Source organism: Pseudonaja textilis, chromosome 7 (assembly GCF_049901715.1).
Source record: "Pseudonaja textilis isolate UNSWEBS1 chromosome 7, rPseTex1.2, whole genome shotgun sequence".
Taxonomy (NCBI): domain Eukaryota; kingdom Metazoa; phylum Chordata; class Lepidosauria; order Squamata; family Elapidae; genus Pseudonaja; species Pseudonaja textilis.
Genome location: NC_141996.1, coordinates 14,162,692 through 14,185,903, shown reverse-complemented (window position 1 = coordinate 14,185,903; position 23,212 = coordinate 14,162,692). Strand labels below are relative to the sequence as shown.

Genomic DNA, 23,212 nt, shown 5'->3' with positions numbered 1-23,212 from the left:
TCAAACTCTTCTTCTTTTTGGTTGTTTTTTCTGGTCTTAAACCTTTCACTTCCTTTCCTTTTTTCCACCCACTTAAAATTATTTGATCATTAAAGATGGCTTCTTCTTTGTCCCGATCTTCTTATTCTGCAAGCGTTTCTTGTTGTTTCTCATAGTTCCAGCTCTCCATATCTAAGAATTGAAATACGAACCCAAAAGAACCTCTCCCTTCTTGTGCATCTTCTTTCCATTTTTAAAGTTCCATTTTCAGTTCTTCGAAGAGTGGTGCCATTTTAAACACTTTTAAACAACCATCTGATTAGTTTTAGTCATTTAGATTCAAAAACCAAATATCACCAAGTAATCCAAATAATCCAAGGCTGTTTCTTCCTGCTTCTTTTTTCCACTTTCTCTTCCTGGGGTTCTATTATTTTGTTGCCAAGTTTCAGTTAGGATGTATCTTTGGGGAATCTTGTTAAAGTTTCATTGTAAGTTCCTTTTAGTTACAATTCCATTCCTTAGTTCTAGGCAGTCTCCTCCATTTTTCCAGATCCTACCCTTTTATTCTTTTTTTTTCTCCTTTCCTGCTTTTAAAAACTTTTAAATATCCAGAAATCTTTATTATCCCTTTGACTTTTATTTTCAGCTTAAATGCCTATTAATATCAAAGTGGGTTTTTTTTTCAATTTCTTGCTTAAGTCTCTTAGCTGTCAGTATATGAAAGGGAAGAAAAACAAATCTAATCCTTTCCCTTTTTTTCTCTACTTCGCTGCTTCAAAATCTTCTTTGGGAACAATGGTATTTAGTTTAAATTCCAGGGTACCTTATGTTATTGCTTTTTCAGTTTAACCCGGTCGACCAAAACTTTCTCTTCTTATCTTCCTCCTGCACATTCTTTTCTGGTTCAGTTCTTCTTTGAGGTGGCCATTTCTGACCACCGCTGCAACCGCCTTCAGGAAAGGGAGTAATGGCCAGCTGGGGAAGAGAGATGCGGCTCTCCTCGACCCTGCTGGCAGTCTCCCCCCTCTTCACCACTTCTACAGGGTGGGTTAGCCCCGAAACCAGCCGGCTCGGGGTGCTCCGGCGGCTAGCACAGATTGAAACCGCACACGATAGCGGATTTCGGTCTGTCGCTGAAGAGACTCAAACTGAAAGCCTTTACTACCAGTTCTGTGGGCATGGCTTGGTGGATGTGGTATGGCTTGGTCGACATGGCAGGAGAAGGATACTGTAAAATCTTCATTCCCTCCCCAGTCCTGGGAGAAGGTTATTGCAAATCCTCATTCCCTCCCCATTCTACTAAATTACTTTCCAGCTCTGTTCTCCTGTGCAGGGCAACAAAAGAACCCCAGCTGGTCAGCTGGGACTCGCAAGGCAAAGAAGAGATGTGGGCAGGGCCAGTCAGAGGTGGTATTTGCAGGTTCTCCAAACTACTCAAAATTTCCGCTACTGGTTCTCCAGAACTGATCAGAATCTGCTGAATACCACCTCTGTCCTAACCCTAATCTTAACTCTAACTCTAAGCTTCCCCCCCCCCCAGTTCAAAATGGTCTAAACAGCACCTCCTCCAAACAACCCACAGAATGACTTTGTTGAACTCAGGAACTCAAATTTTAATGTCATTATAGATGGAAAGATCTCTGATCAAAGCAGCTGATTCTCCACTCCCTAAAAGATGATGAAGTCCTAACTTATACTATAACCAAGCTGGAGCAGAAAAACATTTCATACAATTCTGATATTTGGGATTTTAGACTCACAACAAAATAAATTAAAAAATAAATACAGAGGCTTCTTGGTCTTTCCAACATCAGATGAAAACAGGCCACTCTTAGCTATTTCAAGAAATGTTTCCTATCCTAAATGTCAAGAATTTTTTTTTTAATGGAAACTCCAGGCCTCTAGGCACTGTCCTTATCTTGTTCAGCTGGAAACTCATCTAACTTGGTAAACTGAAGTAGTTTAAGTGTGAAGTATTAAATATTGACACTGAAACCCAGTTATAAAAACTCTGTTTCGAAGAATAGAGGCAAACAGAAAAATGGGGAAAGTTAGCCTTTAGGGTGTAGATCAAATGGAGACCATTTGCGTGACACCTTTCCATGTGAAAACATTTCAGTTTTAAATCAAATCAATCCTGCAATATGTTTCCAGATAGCTTCTCTTGTTGCTAAAGTCTAATAAAATCATTGTATCTACCTTAACGTGTGCTTCTTTAGTACAGTATTTTAATTCTCCTTCCCCCCTTTTCCTAACCAGTTTTCCCTCATTTAATTATCATTTTTCCCCTTTTCTAACAGTTTTCCCTCATTTCCCATTTGGGACCAACCAAGTACTCATCTTTTGGTGGTGACAGGAACTGACCACCTAGCTTAGGGGCGTCAAACTCAAGGACTGGGCCCAGATCTGGCCTGTAGGGGGCTTAGATCTGGGCTGCGGAGCCACCCTGGAAACAAGGATTGGCCCGCGGGGCTTCTGCCATGAAAATGGGAGGTCCATTTTGCAGGTAGCAGGAGGCCGTCGCAGCCGAAAACAGAGCTCAGGAGCCCATTTTCACTGACAGGGTGCGTAGGTCACTGCAGGTGCCCCCCGACACGAGTGACATCAAGCTGGCCACGCCCACCCTGGCCACGCCTATCCCGGTCCTCCAAAGTCAAACATAACCCTGATGTGGCCCTCAATGAAATTGAGTTTGACATCCCTGATCTAGCTTGTCATCTGAGCTTAGGGGACCTTTTGGGCCGAGTGTGACCAGCCCAGTCATCCAGCCTGTTCACAGTTTCTTGGTTTCTACCCTGGTGCCTTAACCATTACACCGAACCATTTCTTATATTGTTTTAATTTATAAACCATCCACCCTGGAGCAAACAATTTGGCACAGGTCAATCCTTGTCCTGTTAAGATTTAACTGGTTTGTATCATTTTGGCAACACTTCTGGGGCACCAACATAAATGTGTTTAAAGACTAACTGTGAGTTATTCATTAGACTGTGGCAGAGTGCATGATTTTCCCTCCATACAGCCAAAAAGAGTAGATATATTCGTCATCTCCACCTACCCACTGAAACTTGACCAGGAAAAAAAAAGTCTTCTGCATTCTGTGGGATAACAGAGAGGAAAAGGAGTGGAATGCTTAGCTTCAGTTCGGCTAATATTCCTCAATTTGGCATATGCCAGATACATTGGGCTATGTTTCCAGATATCTTCTCTTGCTACTAAAGTGTAATAAATCTGTGATCCAGCACACTTGAAAAGCCTATTCTCCAATCAATTGGAAAACACTAGTTGGGGAAGATTAATCTATGGCAGGGGTGAAAACTTTTTTTAAAAAACTACAATATAATGAATACAAGGAATTATTTTGTGGAACAGGAGGGAGATCTGCTACCAAGCCAACAATCTGATAAATAAACCCTGAGTCTTGGACAGAAATGTAAGCAGAGAAAACAACTCAGACAAAACCCTCCTTAACACTCGGGAAGATAAACGGATGAAGGGGAGAAACACATTCAAATTTGGATAACCTTAAAATAAAATATTATTGACCACTATGATTTTGTTTCCTAGTCTGGTCTATCTCGAAGAGCTGATATACAATTCTTATAGAATGCCCTAACTAAAATGGAAGTTGTGCAGCTAGTAGAATTATTTGTTCAATTTCTATTTATTTAGAATTAAATAACATCATCTATTGGTCTAACTGTCAGACCTGCCCCAGTCAGGTCACCTAGGAAAGAAAGACCCTCGATTCCAACTGGGTAAATTGATAGGTTCTTTTTCTAAAGGCTGCTGGCTGCAATAAAGTCTAAGAACTAAGTTTTCTGCATAAAAATTTACAAATTTCCCCCCTCATCCCAGCCCTCTCTCCACAACCAGTTCATCTTCAGCCAATGAAGAGCTGCATGAGTCTTTTGAGAATGCTGAGATGTTTGGGGTAGCCTACATTCCAATCTCAGGGTACGTGGCCTTGAATGCTGGCACAAACTGATTCCGTGGTTCCCTGGTCTTTGTCAAGCTGTCATCCCCCTTTCCTATTTCCCATCACATCCCCATACATGTTTATTGTCCATTTGTCCTCTTCCCCACCTCACCTGCTCCCTCCTAGCCTTTGATGGCAGGATGCGAGAGAGGCACCAAGCTGAAGATGGCAGACCTGACACTAACATAATACCTGGTTATGTATTTAATAAGTTGTTCCTTCTGATCACATAAAAATACAGCTAATCCTCAATTTAGGACCACAATTGGGATTAAAATTTCTGTTGTTCAGCAAAATGGTTGTTAAATGAGTCATGTCCAATTTGATGACCTTTTTGCCATGGATGTTATGCAAATCATCACAATTGTATGTGAGTCATGCAGTCGTTAAGTGAATCCAACTTCTCCCATTGCCTCAGAAGCCAGTTGATAAAGGTTACAACTGGCAATCACAGAATCCCAGGATGTTGCAACCATCATCAACACATGCCAGTTGCCAAGTGCTCATATTTTGTTCATGTGACCAGGGCATTTTGCAATAGTCATAAGCGCAAGGACTGGTCATAAGTCACTTCTTCAGTCCCACAGTAACTTCAAACAGCTACTAAATAAATGGTTGTAAGTTAAGGACTACGAATAGTATAATTTGGTAACAAGTTGTGGAGATGTTTGGGACGGCAGCAAAGGGGCTAAGCTGTACTTTCAGTTTCAAGTTATATCACTCTAATCTTGGGTCTTTGAGCTAAATATTCTTCATGGTTTTTTTAAAAAAGAACTAGACCATAGTTGCAACTAAGCGTAATGGATATAGTACAGTGAAAGCAATAATTCTGAATGGAAATAAGGCTGGCTTTTAAACGTGAGAAGAAAAAAGCAGAATATGCAGACTGCGAAGGACAAGTTGATGTATTTAATTTGCACCTGCCAAGTAATTTTTAAAAATATGGTTAGTTCTTGCTGGGATTTTACAAAACCTGAAAATAGGGATTTTCTGGGATGTAGAAGTGGAATTTTACAAGTACATTCTCAGGTAGACTTACCAGGCGTTTCCTTTCCTCTTCTACAGCAATCAGTAATCGGGCAAACTCCTTTAATGACTGAGCTATAAAAAGACACAAAAAAAAACCCCACATTATTTTTACATTATACTACCATGCTATTTGTCACACCCCTTATAAATTCCTCCACGAAGAATCGTAATTGCAAACTAATATCCCTGGCTGTAACTTGGTAATGGTGTACAACTGCTTGACCAGGAGGTTGGACTAGAACAGGGGTCGCCAGCCTTTTGGTCCTCAGGGACCACCAACCTCATAATTTTAAATCCTGGGGACCATCAATATGAATTTTGACTGACGGTACCTTACTGATGTTCGTGGGAGAGGGAGAGAGAGAGATCTAATCTGACCTCTCTTCCTCCCTCCCTCCCTCCCCCCCTTTCTCTCTCTCTCTCTCTCTCTCTCACACACACACACACACACACAAACACACAGAGGCAGGGTGGGATTCAAATTTCTAGCAAGCAAACTCACAAAATTAACTCACAACACACCATATACGTAAATATTGTATTAAAAAAAGAGCAACTTTTACCCCAAAGCAGGCAAGCAGATTGAGTTGCTCACAGAATTACAGATTTACTTAGAGATCTGTGTTTCTGCCATTGGCTATCTGAGTCTGCACTGATTCAGTCTTAAGGATATAAAGATTAGCTAGAAAGCAAAAAAATTCAACGATTTCCTCCTTTCTAGCTAATCTAAATCTCCCGGCACAGCAGAACAGCTGATGGTCGGGAAAAAAAATGGAAAAATAGCAGCTTAGCTGGCAAGTTTGCCAGGTAAGGAGTGGGTGGGCAGGGAGAGTTCCCGTGGGCCATGTGGGCGGCACAGCATTGTGTTCCTGTGCAGCCTGGATTAATTGCTTTGGGGGGTGCTCTGGGGGTGACATTTCTCTGCAGACCATCAAAATTTTCTTGCGGCCCCCAGTTGGTGACCACTGGACTAGAAGACTTGCAAGGTCCCTTCCAATTCTGTTACTCTGTTAACTTCAAGACAATGCTCTTTACACGTTTTTCATTTCTATTAAGATACAGAAAGAAAGAAGGGGGAAAGGTTCATAAATACACAAAAGAAATAGAGTTAAAATACACATGGACATACAAATGAAATGTTACATCCACCGAAGACTATGTAACTCTCTAAAAGAGAAACAATCCAAATCCTCTCACTTTTCACTTATTTTTATATTTACCGGTATAATTATTAAACCTAGGATATCATTTTAAATGAGTATGACCAAGTGCATAAATATAAACAGATCAAGACTTAAAACCTATTAGGGTGCCAAGGGAAAAAGAAGATTTTTGAATTCCTACACACATAGTTTGCTGATACTACCCATTTTTCCTTGTAATACAGACACCTATGAATATGCCTATGTACATATGCACGTTTGATGTTGCATGTTCTCATTCTTCTGTTTCTGTGTCATTTAAATCATCATCTACTTCCCTTTCATCAAATTTACATATAGTCTTTTGAAGGATACAAAACCCCAAGTTGTTAAAACGGCCAAATTCTTGAATCAAGTGCTCACATGTTAAATTTGGGAACCATTATTTCTGGCAATAGTTTAGAAGTATGAGTAGAAAATAGACATAGAGTAGAGCAGGCTAGTAAAGAAACATCCTATTAGACAGGATGGCACCTGACTCATCAGTAATAACTGGGACATATTTACAATGGACAACCACTTAAGTATGAGCTAGCAGTATGCTGTGGCTGCCAGAAAAGCCAATGCAGTCCTAGGCTGCATTCACAGAGGGATAGTATCAGGATCCTGTGAAGTGTTAGTTCCACTTTATACTCCACTTGTAAGATTACACTTGGAATACCGCATCTGTTTTGGCTGCCACAATACAAAAAGAGTGCAGAGAAGAGCAATAAAGAAGATTAGGGGACTGGAGGCTAAAACATATAGGAATGGTTGTGATAGCTGGGTATGTCTAGTCCAAGGAACAGATGGACCAGGGGGTGAGATGACTGAAGTCTTCAAATATTTGAGAGGCTTTATAAAGAAGAGAAGGTTGACTTACTCTCCAAAGGACAGGACAAGAAGTAATGGATGGGAACTTAACAAAGAGAGATCTAACCTAGAATTTAGGAGAAATTTCCTATCCATTAATCAGTAGAATGGATTGTCTCCAGAAGTTGCTCCATCATTGACATTTTTAGGGAGAAACGGGAATGATATAGGGACTCCTGCTGAAACAAGGGATTAGAGTAGAAGACCTCCAAGTCTTATTTTGTATTCTACTAATTAACAGGAATACAGCATAATAGTAAAGAGAACCCTAACTTGATATTATTTTCCGTTCTTGAAGTTTTCTTTATACAGATTATATTACTTGAGCAACAAGCTCTTAGCCAAAGTATAAATTATATGCATCAAATAAGAATGGTTTAATAAACACGCCCACTGCAGACAAATTATAGATATCTCAAGAGAACTCTTATGTTCACTGTCAACAGAAATAGATGCAAAATTATGGCCATGAAATTATCCCAGATAATTCATGCGGGAACTTATAGATACTTCAAAAGGGCAATCACAAAAATCACATTAATTTGTCATGAAGATGATAAAAAACACAATTTGAATTTGCGTTTGTATTCAGACAACTGCTCTGGTAAAACAGTTGAATTCTTGTAAACACCAGTAAAAAAAAAATCACATTGAAATGACTTCAATAATAGTAGCTACTTCATATTTTAAGTATAGCGTGATCAGCAGCTGTCACAGAATTTCTACGCCTATTTTTCCCCGATGTTGCTATACACTTTTGATGGCACAGAATACCCACGTATATGTCCACTGTGAAAACAAACATGTGGCTCTCTTCATGATCTCTTTAAGTGGAAACTTTAAAAGACCAACATGTTCATTAGTCACAAAAGAAACAGGTAATAAAGTGAAGATCTTCAGCTAAGTGCTCCCGATTATGGATTCAGTATACATCCATCACGTGTGAGAGACTGGAATAGCTGAGAAAAGAGTGGAAGGGAGCGGAGACATAAACAATCAAGGCAAAGAGTTTGAATTTATTGATAGCAAACCAGCCAGGGTGATAAGAAAGCTGGAAGAAGCCCTTCAAGTCTCTGTCATAACAACTCATGAATGAGTTACAGTTTTCAGGATTCTGTATGTAACGCCAAATCAGCATTAACACCATCTTAAAACTCTGTAGTTTTTGCATCCTTGAATTTTCCTAGATTCACTTTGTAGACCCTATTGGGGAAGTTTTCTTTGGATATATGTAACTCCTGTCTTCTATCAGAAACTGACCATTACAAATTTTAGGTACCTCTAGCTTCTATTTGGAACACACCAAGAAGTCCATTGTTTCTAGCGATACCTGTTCTGACCTGGCCTTCGCAGAAGCAAGAAACAGACTTCCCCACAAAGAAAAACTCCTCTTTATTTACAAGTTAACTGAAACAATAATCCTTATCTGCTCATTATGATAAATGCAAGGTCATGAGCTCCCAGCCAGGAGACTGCAAAGTAAGTCAGATCAAACAGAAATAGACAAACCTCAGTTCTGGCAAGGCAGTCTTTGTCACACAAAATGCACAAGGAGCAAGCTTTCCAGAAGTACAAATGGTTGTCTGTGACAACCAAACCAGTCCCTTTCCCTCCTATTTATTCCCCAGCCAGGGAAGGCCCAGTCAGCATCCACATTTGTTTTGCTCATTGTCCTCCATTGTTCCCCTCTCCTATCTGCTCTGTGCATACATGCATCTGGAACAGGCCCCAGCTGTTCCTCCTCCTCACTTATCTCTGACTCCAAAGGCAACTGCCTCGCTGGCTGGGAACTGCCGGACAGCCCTGACTCTATCTCTGTGTCCGATGCTGAGCATCCATCAGAGCCTTCCCCAGGCTCCAGAATTGGCCCAAGTTCTTCTCCACCCTCCTCAACTTCTGAGTCTGCCGCCAGCTCTGCTGGTGGGCCACAACAATAGCTATAATATAGAAATAATTCAGACTCACCAGATCAGCATACATAGGTAATTGATTTAAAGCTGGCATTTCTCAAGATACAAATATATAGCGCAATGAAGTTAAACAGATCAAAAGGACCAGATTGCTGCTTAGGATTAATGCACAACAGTACGAAATAGATTGATAGCACAACTCAATAGCATAACTGCTTATATCTACAGTTCCCAATAAAAAGATGCAGGCCTATAATGTAACAATTTACAACTCAGACAGTTCTAAACTTTAATTTCATATATCTGAATAGCAAGCAAGCTGTTTATAGAATTATCACACTTGAAATAGCTGCTAATCAACACTGGACCAACTACAATGATTAAGAAGCGGGGATAAAACTCAGGAGCACTTTCTGATGCCAATTCTTCCAGCATTAAAATAGCAAAATAAAACAAAAACCAATATGACACACGTTAACTCTCCAGGCTATTCTATAACTGACCTACAGTTGGCCTTGAACTGTGCAAAGCTTTACCATGAAACAAGGCAGATTTTATTAGAAGTCTTAATATAATTTGTTATGCATTAAAACAGATCCTACGCCTCTAGGAATGAGGAGGAGGAGGAGAAGGAAAAGGGGAAGGAGAAGGAGAAGTAGTAGTAGCAGCAGTAGTGGTGGCGGCGGCGGGATTCAAATTTTTTTACTACCGGTTCTGTGGACGTGGTTTGGTTTGTTGGCTGTGGCAGGGGAAGGATACTGTAAAATCTCCATTACCTCCCCATTCCTGTAGGAAGGTTACTGCAAAATCTCATTCCTTCCCCACCTAACTAACCTGCTTTCCAGCTCTGTTCTCCTATGCAGGGCAACAAAAGAAGACTCAGATGATCAGCTGGGACTTGGGAGGCAGAGAATAGATGGAGGTGGGCCCAGTCAGAGGTGGTATTTCCCAGTTCTCTGAACTACTCAAAATTTCCGCTACCAGTTCTCCGCACCTTTGAGCAGTAGTACAAGATCGGATATCTAACAAAGAAACATAACTTCTGCGTATATTCCTACCATTCCTTGCAGGGGCTTGAAATCTAGTAAGTCTTAGTTGGATTCTACTGCAGTCTTGCAAGTGCCCAGATGTGAAGCCCTGCAGGATTTTGCCCATTATTACCAGCGCCTGAATCTGCACCCAGAAACACCCAGGCAACTAATATAACTTCAGGAGTACCGCTAGAATTGTAGCATTCCTTAAAGATCCAGGCAATTGTGTTTATATGACCTGAAGCTTTCCAGGTGGAAGAGGTTAACATAGTCCAGATGAGTGGCTGTGAAGCTACCAGTGATTGTGAATAACTATTTCCAGTTCCTCCCATCTCAGGAATGGCTATACCTAGTACACTAGCTAAACCTGTGCAAAAGCTTGCCTAAACCATAACTTCCTCCTATAAATTCAACAACAGCTGAAATCCAGGAGAAGTGCCAGATTATAAACCAGCTTCTTCTGGGAGATCTCCATTTGTCATTGTCTTTGAAAACCTGGAAAAATCAGTCTCTTCCAGCAGAGTGCACTGAGCAATAATTGCCTTCTCTCCAGGTATATAAACCTGCCAAAGAATTATGGTCCTTCTTCGAAAGAGGAAATAACTTATTCTCAGGCTAAAATGTATTGCAAGATTGTTGCAGGAATTTTTAAACATGTGAGAACACACACATGCAAGCACTACCAAACAGTGGAAAATGGTATTGGTGTTACTATATTCTAACTACAGTTTCTATCAGCTATTTTAAAAAAATATATAATTAATTATAATTTGATATATCAGTTTCTTAAACTAGATGGGACAATATGAAACTGTTGTTTCTTTTAATTCTCAATGCTTCAAATCCTTTCTTTTGGGTCTTATATTAAGAGGAGGGAGGCAACAAAGATAGCAAATGATCTAAGGTAACATTTGTATAAATTGAAGATACCATATCTTGGCTGAAAAATTCTAGGCTAAGACCAGTTGGCAGCAGAGTTAGATTTTTACCACTATGTCTGCTGCCTTCTGGTGGCCACCCATTGTTTTGTAGGAACAGGGATGGGAATCTTAAATTGGAATATTTTCTATAGTCATCTTTGTAATTAAAATTATTAAAAAATATACAAACGTAGAACACATTTATGCAAAAAATATTTTTAAATTTTACATTGCATTATATCAAATTGATCTATAGTCTGTTTTCCATACAAAAGATGTTTTGTAAATTAACTGTAATGGAATAGTTACCATTATAGCCAGAATAATGTCTGAAACCAAGATAACACATAGAAAACAATTGCATTTTTCTTTCTGTTATGTATTTGGCAGTTTCTTTTGTAAAAGTTAAAACAGGTTTGCAGCTGTTTTTCCTGGAGGTTTTCCAAATTCCGGGAGGAACGAAAGATGGCAAAATACTAACTGTCTGAAAAAATAAAATAGTTATGTCCTTTTAATTTTTATTATAACTTATAATAAACTTTTTATTATAACAGCTTTGCCTTCTGTAGAACAAAATAATGTGATTCTAATTTGCTAGTTTTTATGATTGCTTAATGTTTTGGTCCAAAATAAGGATTCTATTAACTATTCTGTGCTCTACTCCAGCACTTGGATGATACATAAAATATAACTCAAGAATTGTTCACTTAAAATATTTTAAGGGAAATTCATATATATAGAATTTTGTTTACAGAAAAGCAGGTGTTCTTTCTATTTGAAGCACTTTTCAAATGTGCTTCCTAAATAGTTCTTTAAATAAATCCAAAATGATGGCATTTTAGGACTGGTCAGAATCTGCTGAATACCACCTAATCCATTTCATCAGGAATTTATCAGTATAATTATTCTTCCAGAACTTCATATCTGGGGGGGAGACCATCATACATTAAAACCACTCTACTTAACTGAAAAAAATTAGAACTTATGGGTGTTATTTTCTACCCATTTGGATTTTGTTTAAACTCATAACTTCAATGTGTTTGAAACAATTTGCAGTATTAAGGATAAAATACCACAAACAACTATATAAGTGCAGGATATGGAAATACTTCACCTCATTAATTCTTACCAATGTTTAAATTGTATTTGCTTATTAGGGATTTATTACAGAAACTCCAAGATACATTTTATTTTTATGCTTATATTTATCACTTGCTTTGGAGATTTGATTGGCTGGGGAGAGATATGTGTGTGTTCATGTGTGTGTTTGTGTGTGTTTGTGTAAACTACATTTTTAGTAAAAAAAACCTTTTTCTTCAAAAAAAGGGAAAAAACAAAGACCAGAAACTACTGAAAAATCAGTATCTTTACCTGGGAGGATCCTGAAAAAGATAATCAATCTAGGTGTCTGCAAACACCTAGAAGCCAGCAAAGTTATAACCAGAAGCCAACATGAATTTGTCAAAACAGATGATGCTGAACAAATCTTATTTCATTCTTTGACAAAGTGACTAAATTAGTGGATCAATAAAGTGCTGTGGATTTCAGTAAGGCATTTGACACAGTAGACCACAACTTACTTCTTGGTAAACTAGAAAAACGTGAGATAGACAGAATGAGCACGAGATGGATTCATAACTGGCTGACAAACCACACTCAACATGTAGTCCTTTATGGAATTCCCTCAATAGAGGGGGAGGAATAAGACACTTCCTATCTACAAAACAGCCCTTTTAACTGTTCCAAAAAGATTCCACAACCAATGAGGGCACAGATAAACCCCCAAGTGGCCTCAACAGTTCTCAGAGAGAGTACTAATGACCAGATGACTGCAAAGAAATGCAATCTTTCCATCTCCTACCCACCATCCTATCAGAACTATCATTCCATCCCTCCACCAACACAACTGATGAAGCTTCTTGGATGAAAAGGAAAATGTTTTCTTCTTCTTCCTCAGGGAAAAAAAAGCCCAGTTGCCTTTTGAAAAAACACCTTTGAGACAACTATGACCTGGATGACTGCAAATTTCCACAGACAGAGTTGTAAACTATTCATGACATTTTCGATGTGAAAGCCATTTTCAGTGTGAAAGCCAGATCTGCACAATCACAGCCACTGAGAAGTTATATTTGAAGAAAATTCTTTTTGGTCAATTTCATGAATAGCGACTCTGTGTGTGTGTGTGTGTGTGTGTGTGTGTGTGTGTGTTTTCTTAAGTTTTTGCGGGTACTTACATGTATGTCATTCAGCTTTGTTTGGGTATTTTCCCACGTCATTGTAGTTGTGCTTTTAAAGTTTTAGCAACGTTTCTGCAGAATCTCATCTGCCATCAGAAGCCTGATGATGGCAGATGAGATTCTGCAGAAACGTTGCTACAACTTTAAAAGCACAACTACAATGACGTGGGAAAATACCCAAACAAAGCTGACTGACTGACTGACTGACTGACTGACTGACTGATACATACATACATACATACATACATACATACATACATACATACATATAAATATGGTATTCAGCTTTGTTCGGGTATTTTCCCACGTCATTGTAGGCTATTGTTCGGGTATTTTCCCACGTCATTGTAGGCTTCTGTATTGTGTTCGTCTGTGAGTCAGACTTTTACAGTGGTGACTCACAGACAAACACAATACAGAAGCCTGATGATGGCAGATAAGATTCTGCCGAAACGTTGCTACAACTTTAAAAGCACAACTACAATGACGTGGGAAAATACCCGAACAAAGCTGAATACCATACATGTAAGTACCCACGAAAACTTATATATATATATATTTGCAATCAGATCCATCCTCAGCTACAGCTCCTTAGTAAGTAACCCGTCACTGTCAGCCCAATCGAGCTCCAAGTTATTGTTAGTAGGAAAAATGAACCTGGACAAAAGATGGGATATAAGTATATCACACAAAATATCAATAAGTAAAATTTCAGGGTAAATGGGTCTGTAGAGATCTAAAAATAACATGAAAAAAAATTCAATATTTCCTGATTTAGAACCAAGACTATCTTGGGTTTCATGTAAAAAAAGTGGCAGATCAACTTTTGAGGCACAGTTCAGAATATTTTATTACAACTGTTTGCTTTAATACAACTCCTCCTCTCAGTTATTTAAAAAACAGGGCAATTAAATGTGAATATTTTCATAGAATCTTAAATATGGGATTCAATAAGTCATAACAGTTCAGCACTTTTTTCCCAGTGTTGTAATTACTTCAGTGTTACTGTGTGGCAATATGCACAACCAATAAATTTAATAAATAAAAATAAACACATAATGGCCTTGACCTTTTTATCTTTGCAGCAGTTAGACAGTTGATTGCACATAGCAATGTTTCTATAGTCATTTAAAGCCACAAAAAGGGGGAATTTTAAAGGCACCTATAACCTGAATAACATTTCCTATTCTATTCTAGGAGAGACAGAAGCAAAGTGGTTGTGTTAAATCAATGTCAAGAAATAAAGGTTTAGTTAACAGTAGCAACTGTTCTTTATTCAGCAGGGAATGTGCTAAAACATGTGGCTTTTACTGCCAATGGTAACACAATGAACAACATATGTGAAAACAAACTGCTTAAGTTCTCATTAGAGAAAAGAAGTCATTCCAAGTATTAATTATCACAGCTGAAAGACATTGGTCAGGGTTTCTTAAATAACTTTCACCAGCTGTATATTTTATCATTAGTTCTATAGACAGAGGTGGTATTCAGCAGATTCTGCCCAGTTCTGGAGAACCAGTAGTGGAAATTTTGAGTAGTTCGGAGAACCAGCAAGTACCACCTCTGACTGGCCCCACCCCCATCTATTCTCTGCCTCCTGAGTCCCAGTTGATCAGCTGGGTCTTCTTTTGTGGTCCTGAACAGGAGAAAAGAGCTGGAAAGCAGATTGGTGGGTGGGGACGGAATGGGATTTTGCAGTAAACTTCCCCCAGGAGTAAGGTGAGAATGGGGATTTTACAGTATCCTTCCCCTGCCGCGCCCACCAAGCCACGCCCAAATCATACCACACCCATCAAGCCACGCCTAGAACTGGTTGTCAAAATTTTTTTAATCCCACCACTGTCTATAGATGACCACTGTGCGGTATTGTACTACTATTGTATGCAAGGTTCTCCTTTGCATAACACTCATAAGCAGAGGTAGCAACTAATATGTAAACATTGTAGAAAACAATGCAAAAGTAACTATCAAAAACATTAGGTGCAAAGGACAAAAAAAATAAATCAAGACTGCTGTTTTTTAAACAGCACAAATGTCAGAAAAAGACATTCAAACAAAAATTTCTAATATTATGAAAAGTACTAGCAGTCTACCACTACTAAGCAATACTACACTAATATGCTGCTTATGAAACCTATTACTATTGAGATACAAGTTAAAATGTAAGTAATGGTAAAAGATAAAGGTTTCCCTTGTCCAGTCATGTCTCACTCTAGATCAGCGGTCACCAACCGGTGGGCCGTGAGAAAATTTTGGTGGGCCACAGAGAAATCTCACGTCAAGAGCACCCTCCCCAAAGCAATTAATCTAGACTGCGCAGAAACACAAGTGCTGCACCGCCCACATGGCCCGCTAGAACCCTCTCTGCTCACTCACTCCTTACCTGGTAAACTTGCCTGCTAAATTTCTATTTTTCCTTTTTCTGACCACCATCTGTTCTCTGTGCGGGGAGATTTAGATTAACTAGGAAGCAGAAAATGGTGGGATTTCTTGCTTTCCAGCTAGTCTTTAGATCTTCAGCTCTGCTTTTAAGTACAGCCGAACTTCCCTTAGGACTGAAGGTTTGCTTGCAAGCAAATTCAGTGCAGACTCACAGCAAGCAAATTTGAGAGACTGAGCTAGCCGATGGCAGATAGATAAGATAGATCATTGAATGATTCTGTGAGCAACTCAATCTGCCTGCTTTGCCTGATTTGGGGTAAAAGTTGCTCTTTTTTAATAAAAAATTCAATATTTACATACATGGTGTGTTGTGAGTTAATTTTGTGTTTGCTTGCTAGCAAATTTTATGTGACAGACTGAGCTAGCCGATAGCATAGACAAATCTCTGAATGAATCTGTGATTCTGCGAGCAACTCAATCTGCCTGCCTGCTTTGCCTGCTTTTGAGTAAAAGTTGCTCTTTTTAAAAAATAATAAATTCAATATTTATATAAATATTTATAATATTTACATACAAGCCATGCCCAGCCAGTCACATGACCACCAAGCCACACCCACAGATTAGGCCACACACCCACAGAACCAGTTAGTGGTCCCTGGGATCTAAAATTATGAGTTTGGTGGTCCCTGAGGTCCAAAAGGTTGGCGACCCCTGCTCTAGTTCATGGTGCCCATCTCTGTTTCTTGGCCGAGGGAGCCAGCATTGTCCAAAGACAATTTCAGATAATAAATAATCAGAGTTGGGAGGGACCTTGTAAGATCATCTAGTCCAACCCCCTGCCCAAGCACCATTTCTGACAGATGGGAGTCCAATCTCTTCTTGAAAGTCTCAAGAAAGTGTCTGAAATTTCCACGGTCATGTGGCCAGTATGGCTATATATCAAGGTGCACAGAATGCTGCTACTTTCCCACCCAAGTAGTACTTATTTATCTACTCGCGTTTGCATGCTTTCGAACTGCTGGGTGGGTAGGGCAAGGAACGGGAGCTCATCCCGTTGGGTGGAGCTTGGGTCTCGTACCCTGGCTGTCAGCTGACAACTTCAGCATCTTTAACCGCTAAGCCATCGTGCCCATAGTGTAAGTACATAATGTAAAATGCCCTATAACAGGGGTATCAAACTCGAGGCCCGCGGGCCAGATCCAGCCCATAGGGTGCTTAGATCTGGTTTACGGGGCTACAATGGAAACAGTGAAGGATTGGCCTGCAATGCCTCTGCCAGTAAAAGTGGAGTTGGGGCCACACGCAGCCCTCCCAGACTCCATTTTCACTGGCAGAGGGCTGCAGAAGACCGTCATGGCCAAAAACAGAGCCCGGATCCCCCCAGCCCCAGCCAGGACACCACAGGTGCCCCCAACACACAAGTGATGTCGAGTTGGCCATGCCCACCCCCATGGCCACACACACCCAGCCCCCCTGAAGTCAATCACAACCTTGATGCAGCCGTCAATGAAATTAAGTTTGACACCCCTGCCCTATAATGTACATGTATTTAAGACTCCTTTTTGACCTAAACTTAAACGATGTTTAAGAGTTTTCTATTATTTTTAATTCCAGTTTTAACCATTCTGTCCAGCACTTATACTGACTCTTTGCACAAATACTGAATTTAATTTTAACACTTCCAATTTTCACTTTTGCCATAGTTTTACCTAATACCCACTCTAGGTCACCACTGATTTATACAGTTAGAAATAAGTGTTATTAACCAGGATGAAATTAATTCCCACCGGAGAGTACTTCAACCAATCTTTATATCAGCTTGAATGCTTTTTCTTAACGATGCAAACACTTGACACTTTTGCTACTTTTCATACCAACTGATACCTAACTCAGATATAAACGTAAACATTTAACTTGGAGAGTACGAGCCAAGGAATCAACCTTCTGCTCTTGGAAGATGGATTATTATTTTTGTATGTACATCTCTGCCAAAAAATGTAATAATGGGTTAGTGAGCCATTATATCAACAGTTCACATTTTAAAATGGAATCATTAAATTTTTCTCTGACACAAGTTTGTCACTATATTTGTTTTTGCATAGTTTATTTTTTATTAATCCATCTGAATAGAGCTGGAAGGGACCTTGGAGGTCTTCTAGTCCAGCCCCCTGCTCAAGCAGGAGATCTTATACAGTTTCAGACAAGTGACTGCCCGGTTTCTTCTTAAAAACCTCCAGTGATGGAGCACCCACAACTTCTGAAGGCAAGCTGCTCCACTGGTTAATTGTCCTCACCAGTGGTGGGATTCAAATTTTTTTACTACCGGTTCTGTGGGCGTGGCTTGTGGGTGGCATGGCTTGGTAGCGTGGCAGGGGAAGGATACTGTAAAATCTCCATTCCCTTCCCACTCTCGGGAGAAGGTTACCATTGGTCTTCCAAACTACTCAAAATTTCCGCTACCAATTCTCCAGAACTGGTCAGAACCTGCTGGACACCACCTCTGGTCCTCACTGTTAGGAAGTTTCTTAACTCCAGGTTGAATCTCTCCTTGATCAGTTTCCATCCTTTGTTTCTTGCCTTGCCTTCTGGTGCTTTGGAAAATAAATTGACCCCTCTCCTCTTTGTAGAAGCCTCTCCTATACCGGAATACTTCTACTATGTCGTTTTCCCCCTCCTCCAAATCCTTCTTTTCTCTAGACGAGCCAAACCCAAATTCTGCAATCTTTCTTCGCGTGTTTTAGTTTCCAGGCCTTTCATCATCTTAGTTGCTCATCTCTGCATTTTTTTCCAAAGTCTCAACATCTTTTGTGTATTGTGGTGACCAAAACTGGCTGCAGTATTCCAGGTGTGGCCTTACTAAGGATATATAAGGCATTCGTAGATCAGAAGATGGACTTACCCAAAAAAGAAGATATAATTAAGTAAGAAAGAACACAATGGACATAAAGCAAGGATTGGCTGGTCTTTGCCAACTACCTTTCCCTTACTGCCTACTGTATAGTGCAGTGTTGGTGCAGTGTTGTGGGTTTTTGGTTCAATGTGCGGAATGTGAAGGATGTTGTTTGTGTTTATTTTCATGGTCATGATGTGCACTGAAGATGGTGTTTGATTTCGTTGTACAAGGTGCAATGACAATAAAGTAAACTAAACTAAACTAAAATAATATCTGAGATTTTCTTTACCACCTTATCAGAGCAATATTTGTTACGATACCTGCTGATGTGCCTCTTTTGAACTGCTTGGCTAAACACAAAGCAGGCGGGTATAGATGTTATTTCACTAATTCACTGTGATGCAAGAGATAACTTTCCTGCTTCTAGAAATACATCATTTCATAAAGTAAGGCAGAATGTAAATTAGTCTAGACAATGAATATGGATGCAATTTAAAATTAAAATGTTATTAACTTTTTCCAGCTGACTGCTTCTAAGAAGATACATATTCACAGATGGAAAGTCTTGAGCTATATTAAGCAGTTTCAGTATATTCATTCTTAACGATGATTCAAGTGAAACAAATGTTACTGAGTATTTTTTAAAAGTGTGTATAAGTATTTCAATAAAAATGAATTTCCAGTAAATGTTGCCATTTGCTACCCCCTTTAAATAATTTTTTTCCGAAGAAAATAAAAACAAGCTAGTTTGCTTTAATACAGAAAAGGCTCAGATTTTTAGATAGCAGGAGTTTGCTAAGTTTACCGTAATTATTTTGGAGAAGTCAGCAAGAACTTTAGAAAAGGCCAGATGTTGTTCAAATCAGGCTAACCCAAGTTTACATCCAAAGTAAGATTTGGATAAACAATTTCATTCTCGGATTATCTAAAGTGGGACGAACAAAAAAAATAACTGTTTTTACAGTTTGAGGTTTTATTTTAAAGTAGAATGGGTTATAATTTGCAAGAAAGCTAATTAGAGAGAATGAAGCTTCCTAAACATCGGAGAACACAATGCAGAAGATTTTGTTATGCCTCTATAAAATTCTGAAGTACGATAGCAATCTCTGCTTGCAACAATTTGCAATGAAATTTGCAACCTCATTAAAAGTCTCTATGTGAAAGTACTGTTGCCAAATCTTAGGCAAATATAGTGATTCATTTTTCTATAGGAAGATAATGGTCTCTTCTGAATGCAGTAGAGTTAATTGACAAGGATGGGACCAGAGATAATCTCACTAAAGAGAGATGAAAGAAATCATTAAAGAAATCTTACTGAAATCGTTGTAGTTCTTGGTGACTTGATTTTGTCCAAGTGCAAGGGTGTCGATTACATGGAGGGCTACATCAGGCTTTGTTTGACCTCTGGGGTCGGGGTGGGCGTGGCCGGGGTGAGCATGGCCAGCTCAACGTAACTCATGTTGGGGGCGCCTGTGGCGGCCTGAGCATTCTGCTAGCTCCGTTTTCGTTGGCAGAGGCACCGCAGGCTGGTCCTTTGCTGTTTCTAGGGCAGCTCCACGGGCCATATTTAAGCACCCTATGGGCCAGATCTGGCCCACAGGCCTTGAGTTTGACACCCCTGTCCAAGTGTATTCAGACCTGACAATAGGTTTGGATATAATCTGAATCAGCTTTTAATTTGTACAGAGGTTTGGCTACATTTCCCCCAAAATTACTCATTCCCATATATCATACAGGTAGTCTTCGACTTACAACTGTTCATTTAGTGACCATATGAAGTTACAATGGCACTGAAAAAAATGAGCATTTTTCACACTTACGACCATTGCAGCATCCCCATAGTCATGTGATCCAAATTTAGATGCTTGGCAACTAGCATGTATTTATGACAGTTGTATTATCCTTGGATCATGTGACTTGTAACCTTCCCGTCCAGCTTCCAACATGCAAAGTCAATGAGGGAATCCAGATTCACTTAACGATCTCATGATTCATAGAACTGCAGCGATTTACTTAATAAGTGCGGCAAGAAAGTTCATTAAATAGGGCAAAATTCACTTAACAAATATCAGAATTTAGTACTAGCAACAGAAATTTTGGGCTCAATTACCAGATAATCAGAGTTGGAAGGGACCTTGTAGGTCATCTAGTCCAACCCCCCCCCCCCCGCCCAAGCAGGAGACCCTACACCATTTCTGACAGATGGGAGTCCAATCTCTTCTTGAAAGTCTCAAGTGATGGCGCTCCCACAACTTCCGAGGGGCAAGCTGTTCCATTGGTTGATTGTTCTCACTGTCAAAAAAAATTCTCCTTATTTCCAGGTTGAATCTCTCCTTGATCAGTTTCCATCCATTATTCCTTGTCTGCCCTTTGGGTGCCTTGGAAAATAGGTTGACCCCTTCCTCTCTGTGGCAGCCCTTCAAATATTGGAAGACTGCTCTCATGTCTCCCCTGGTCCTTCTCTTCACTAGACTAGCCAAGCCCAGTTCCTGCAACCGTTCTTCATATGTTTTAGTCTCCATATGTTCTAATCATCCTGGTTGCTCTTCTTTGTACTTTTTCTAGAGTTTCAACATCAACAAGAAGATATGGTCATAATTCATAATCCAATTAAACTTTTTCAGACAACCCTCCTATCTGCCATCTATCTCTCTGCTTTGATTATCAGGAGGCACTTGTAATCAAAATGAATCACAGCAATCCAGGTTTATCTCCTGCAGATGGATTATCAGCTTGCATTGAACATCTTTGTTCCCTCCCACAAATAAGATTCACATCTTTCCAAATACTGCATATAACGTGAAAGGAACACATATAGGATGGAGGAGACCCGGCTCTGAATGTAGAATGTGTGAAAAGGATTTGAATATTCTTTTTAACCACAAGTTAATCATCAGCCAACAACGAGAAGCTGCTATTAAAAAGGTAAGTGCTAAATTAGGATATATTAATAGGAGGGTAGAGTACAAAGGAAGTAATTTTTCCACTCTTCTTTCCACTACTGAAAAGTCCCACCTCAGAAACCAAAACAAAAAACACTACATCAAATTCCAGGGCAGTTCAAAAACGACAGTAATAAAGTGGACAAATTAAATGCCAAGATACTACAATTCCAAAAGCCACAAGAAGCAAAACGAAAAGAACAAAGTCCACTGCTAAACTCCAAATGTATCTCAGATGAGACCTGCACTGAATAGTTTCAAGCCAAATGAACTTCTTGAGAGCACCATCAAGAAGGATTGCCAAACGAACTCTTTCCCTCGTGTCTCCTGCAGGATGTCCTCTTCATCAGAAGCCTTCAAGGGCAGACTGAACCTGAGAGACCTACAAGAAGTGGGACTGCGTCATGTAGATCTTTACCAGTAAATACTAGCACTTTGCATACATCCCATAACCCTATTAATACTTCTTGCAGTATCAGTATCAAATCCAGAGATGAGACAGCGAGATACAATTAAATTCAACCCTTTATTTGCTTATGCACAAAGGACAGAATCTTGCCAAACTAAAGCTGTAACTTTCTAATCTACTAGATCTGTTCTAGAGATTGTAGAGTGGGGCTACCGTGAACCTCTTCCCACCTGCCCATCCATTTTGGGACTATGTAGTCTCTTCATCTGGGCTCTTTCTGGGAAAGCTCTATGACAGTGATGGTGAACCTTTTTGTTGTTGTGTGCCTAAAGCATGCATGTGTGCGATAGTGCCCATGCATGCGTGCCGGCATCTACAATGTAAGACACCCCCATGTATGCGTGTGCAACACCCCCCCGCCCCCTTACCTGCACTGATCATGCGCACACCTCCCAGCTGATTTTTGGATTATTTGAGGCCTCTTTTGGCCTCCCAGAGGCTCGAGGGAAGCCTCTGCAGCCTCGGGAGGCCGAAAAATGGGCCTTCTGGAAATACCAGAAATGCCCGTTTTCAGCATCCAGGGGGCCTCTGGAGCCTGGGGAGGCAGTTTTCGCCCTCTTAGGGGCTTGATGGAAGCCCCTGCAGCCTCAGGAAACTGAAAATGGGCCCGTTTCAGCACTTCCGGAAGGCCCATTTTTCAGCCTCCCGAGGCTGCAGAGGCTTCCCTCGAGCTTCTGGGCGGTCGAAAACTGCCTCAAACAGGCCGAAAATCAGCTGGGTGGTGCGCACATATGCAGTGCAGGTAAGTTTGGTTGGGATTCGCATGTCAGCACAAATGGCTCTGCATGCCACCTGTGGCACATGTGCCATAGGTTTGCCATCACGGCTCTATGATGCCTAAGGTTTTTCCTTTTTCTCCTGCTGATTGTACATTCCTTCACATTTTGTATTTTTTTTCGCCCGTCATTATTTTTATAAATATCTCAAGATAGTGAACATATCCAACACACCTTTCTCCTCCTATTTTCTCCCCAACAATTCTGTGAGGTGGGTGGGACTGAGAGTCACCCAGCTGGCTTTCGTTGCTAAGGTTGGACTTGAACTCACAGTCTCCTCCTTCCTAGCCTGGTACCTTACCAAATTGGCTGTAAAATCACAGGTAGTGATTACGGCATTGGCACTATCCTATTGATTGGCTAGCTCCCATGCTGACCTGGATTTCCACCTTCTAGAGTAGACCAAGTGTATGGTGGCCTTCAACTAACAACCACAATTGAGCCCAACATTTCTATTGCTAAGTGAGACATTTGTTAAGTGAGTTTTGCCCAATTTTACAATCTTTCTTGACACAATTGTTAAGTGAATCAGCACAGTTGATAAATTAGTAATCCGCTTCTTAAGTGAATCTGCCTTCCTCATCAACTTTGCTGGTCAGAAGGTTGCATCG

General features: G+C 40.1%; 1 protein-coding gene across 2 annotated transcripts in view; it reads right to left on the bottom strand.

The window, feature by feature from the left end:
- Window positions 1-23,212, bottom strand: part of ARHGAP42 (Rho GTPase activating protein 42) — a 158,979-nt gene that overhangs the window by 101,051 nt on the left and 34,716 nt on the right. For both annotated transcript variants that reach the window (XM_026706881.2, XM_087937062.1), the window contains one exon: window positions 4,998-5,059. In XM_026706881.2, coding sequence (XP_026562666.2) covers window positions 4,998-5,059 — 62 coding nt within the window. The remainder of the gene's footprint in view (window positions 1-4,997; window positions 5,060-23,212) is intronic.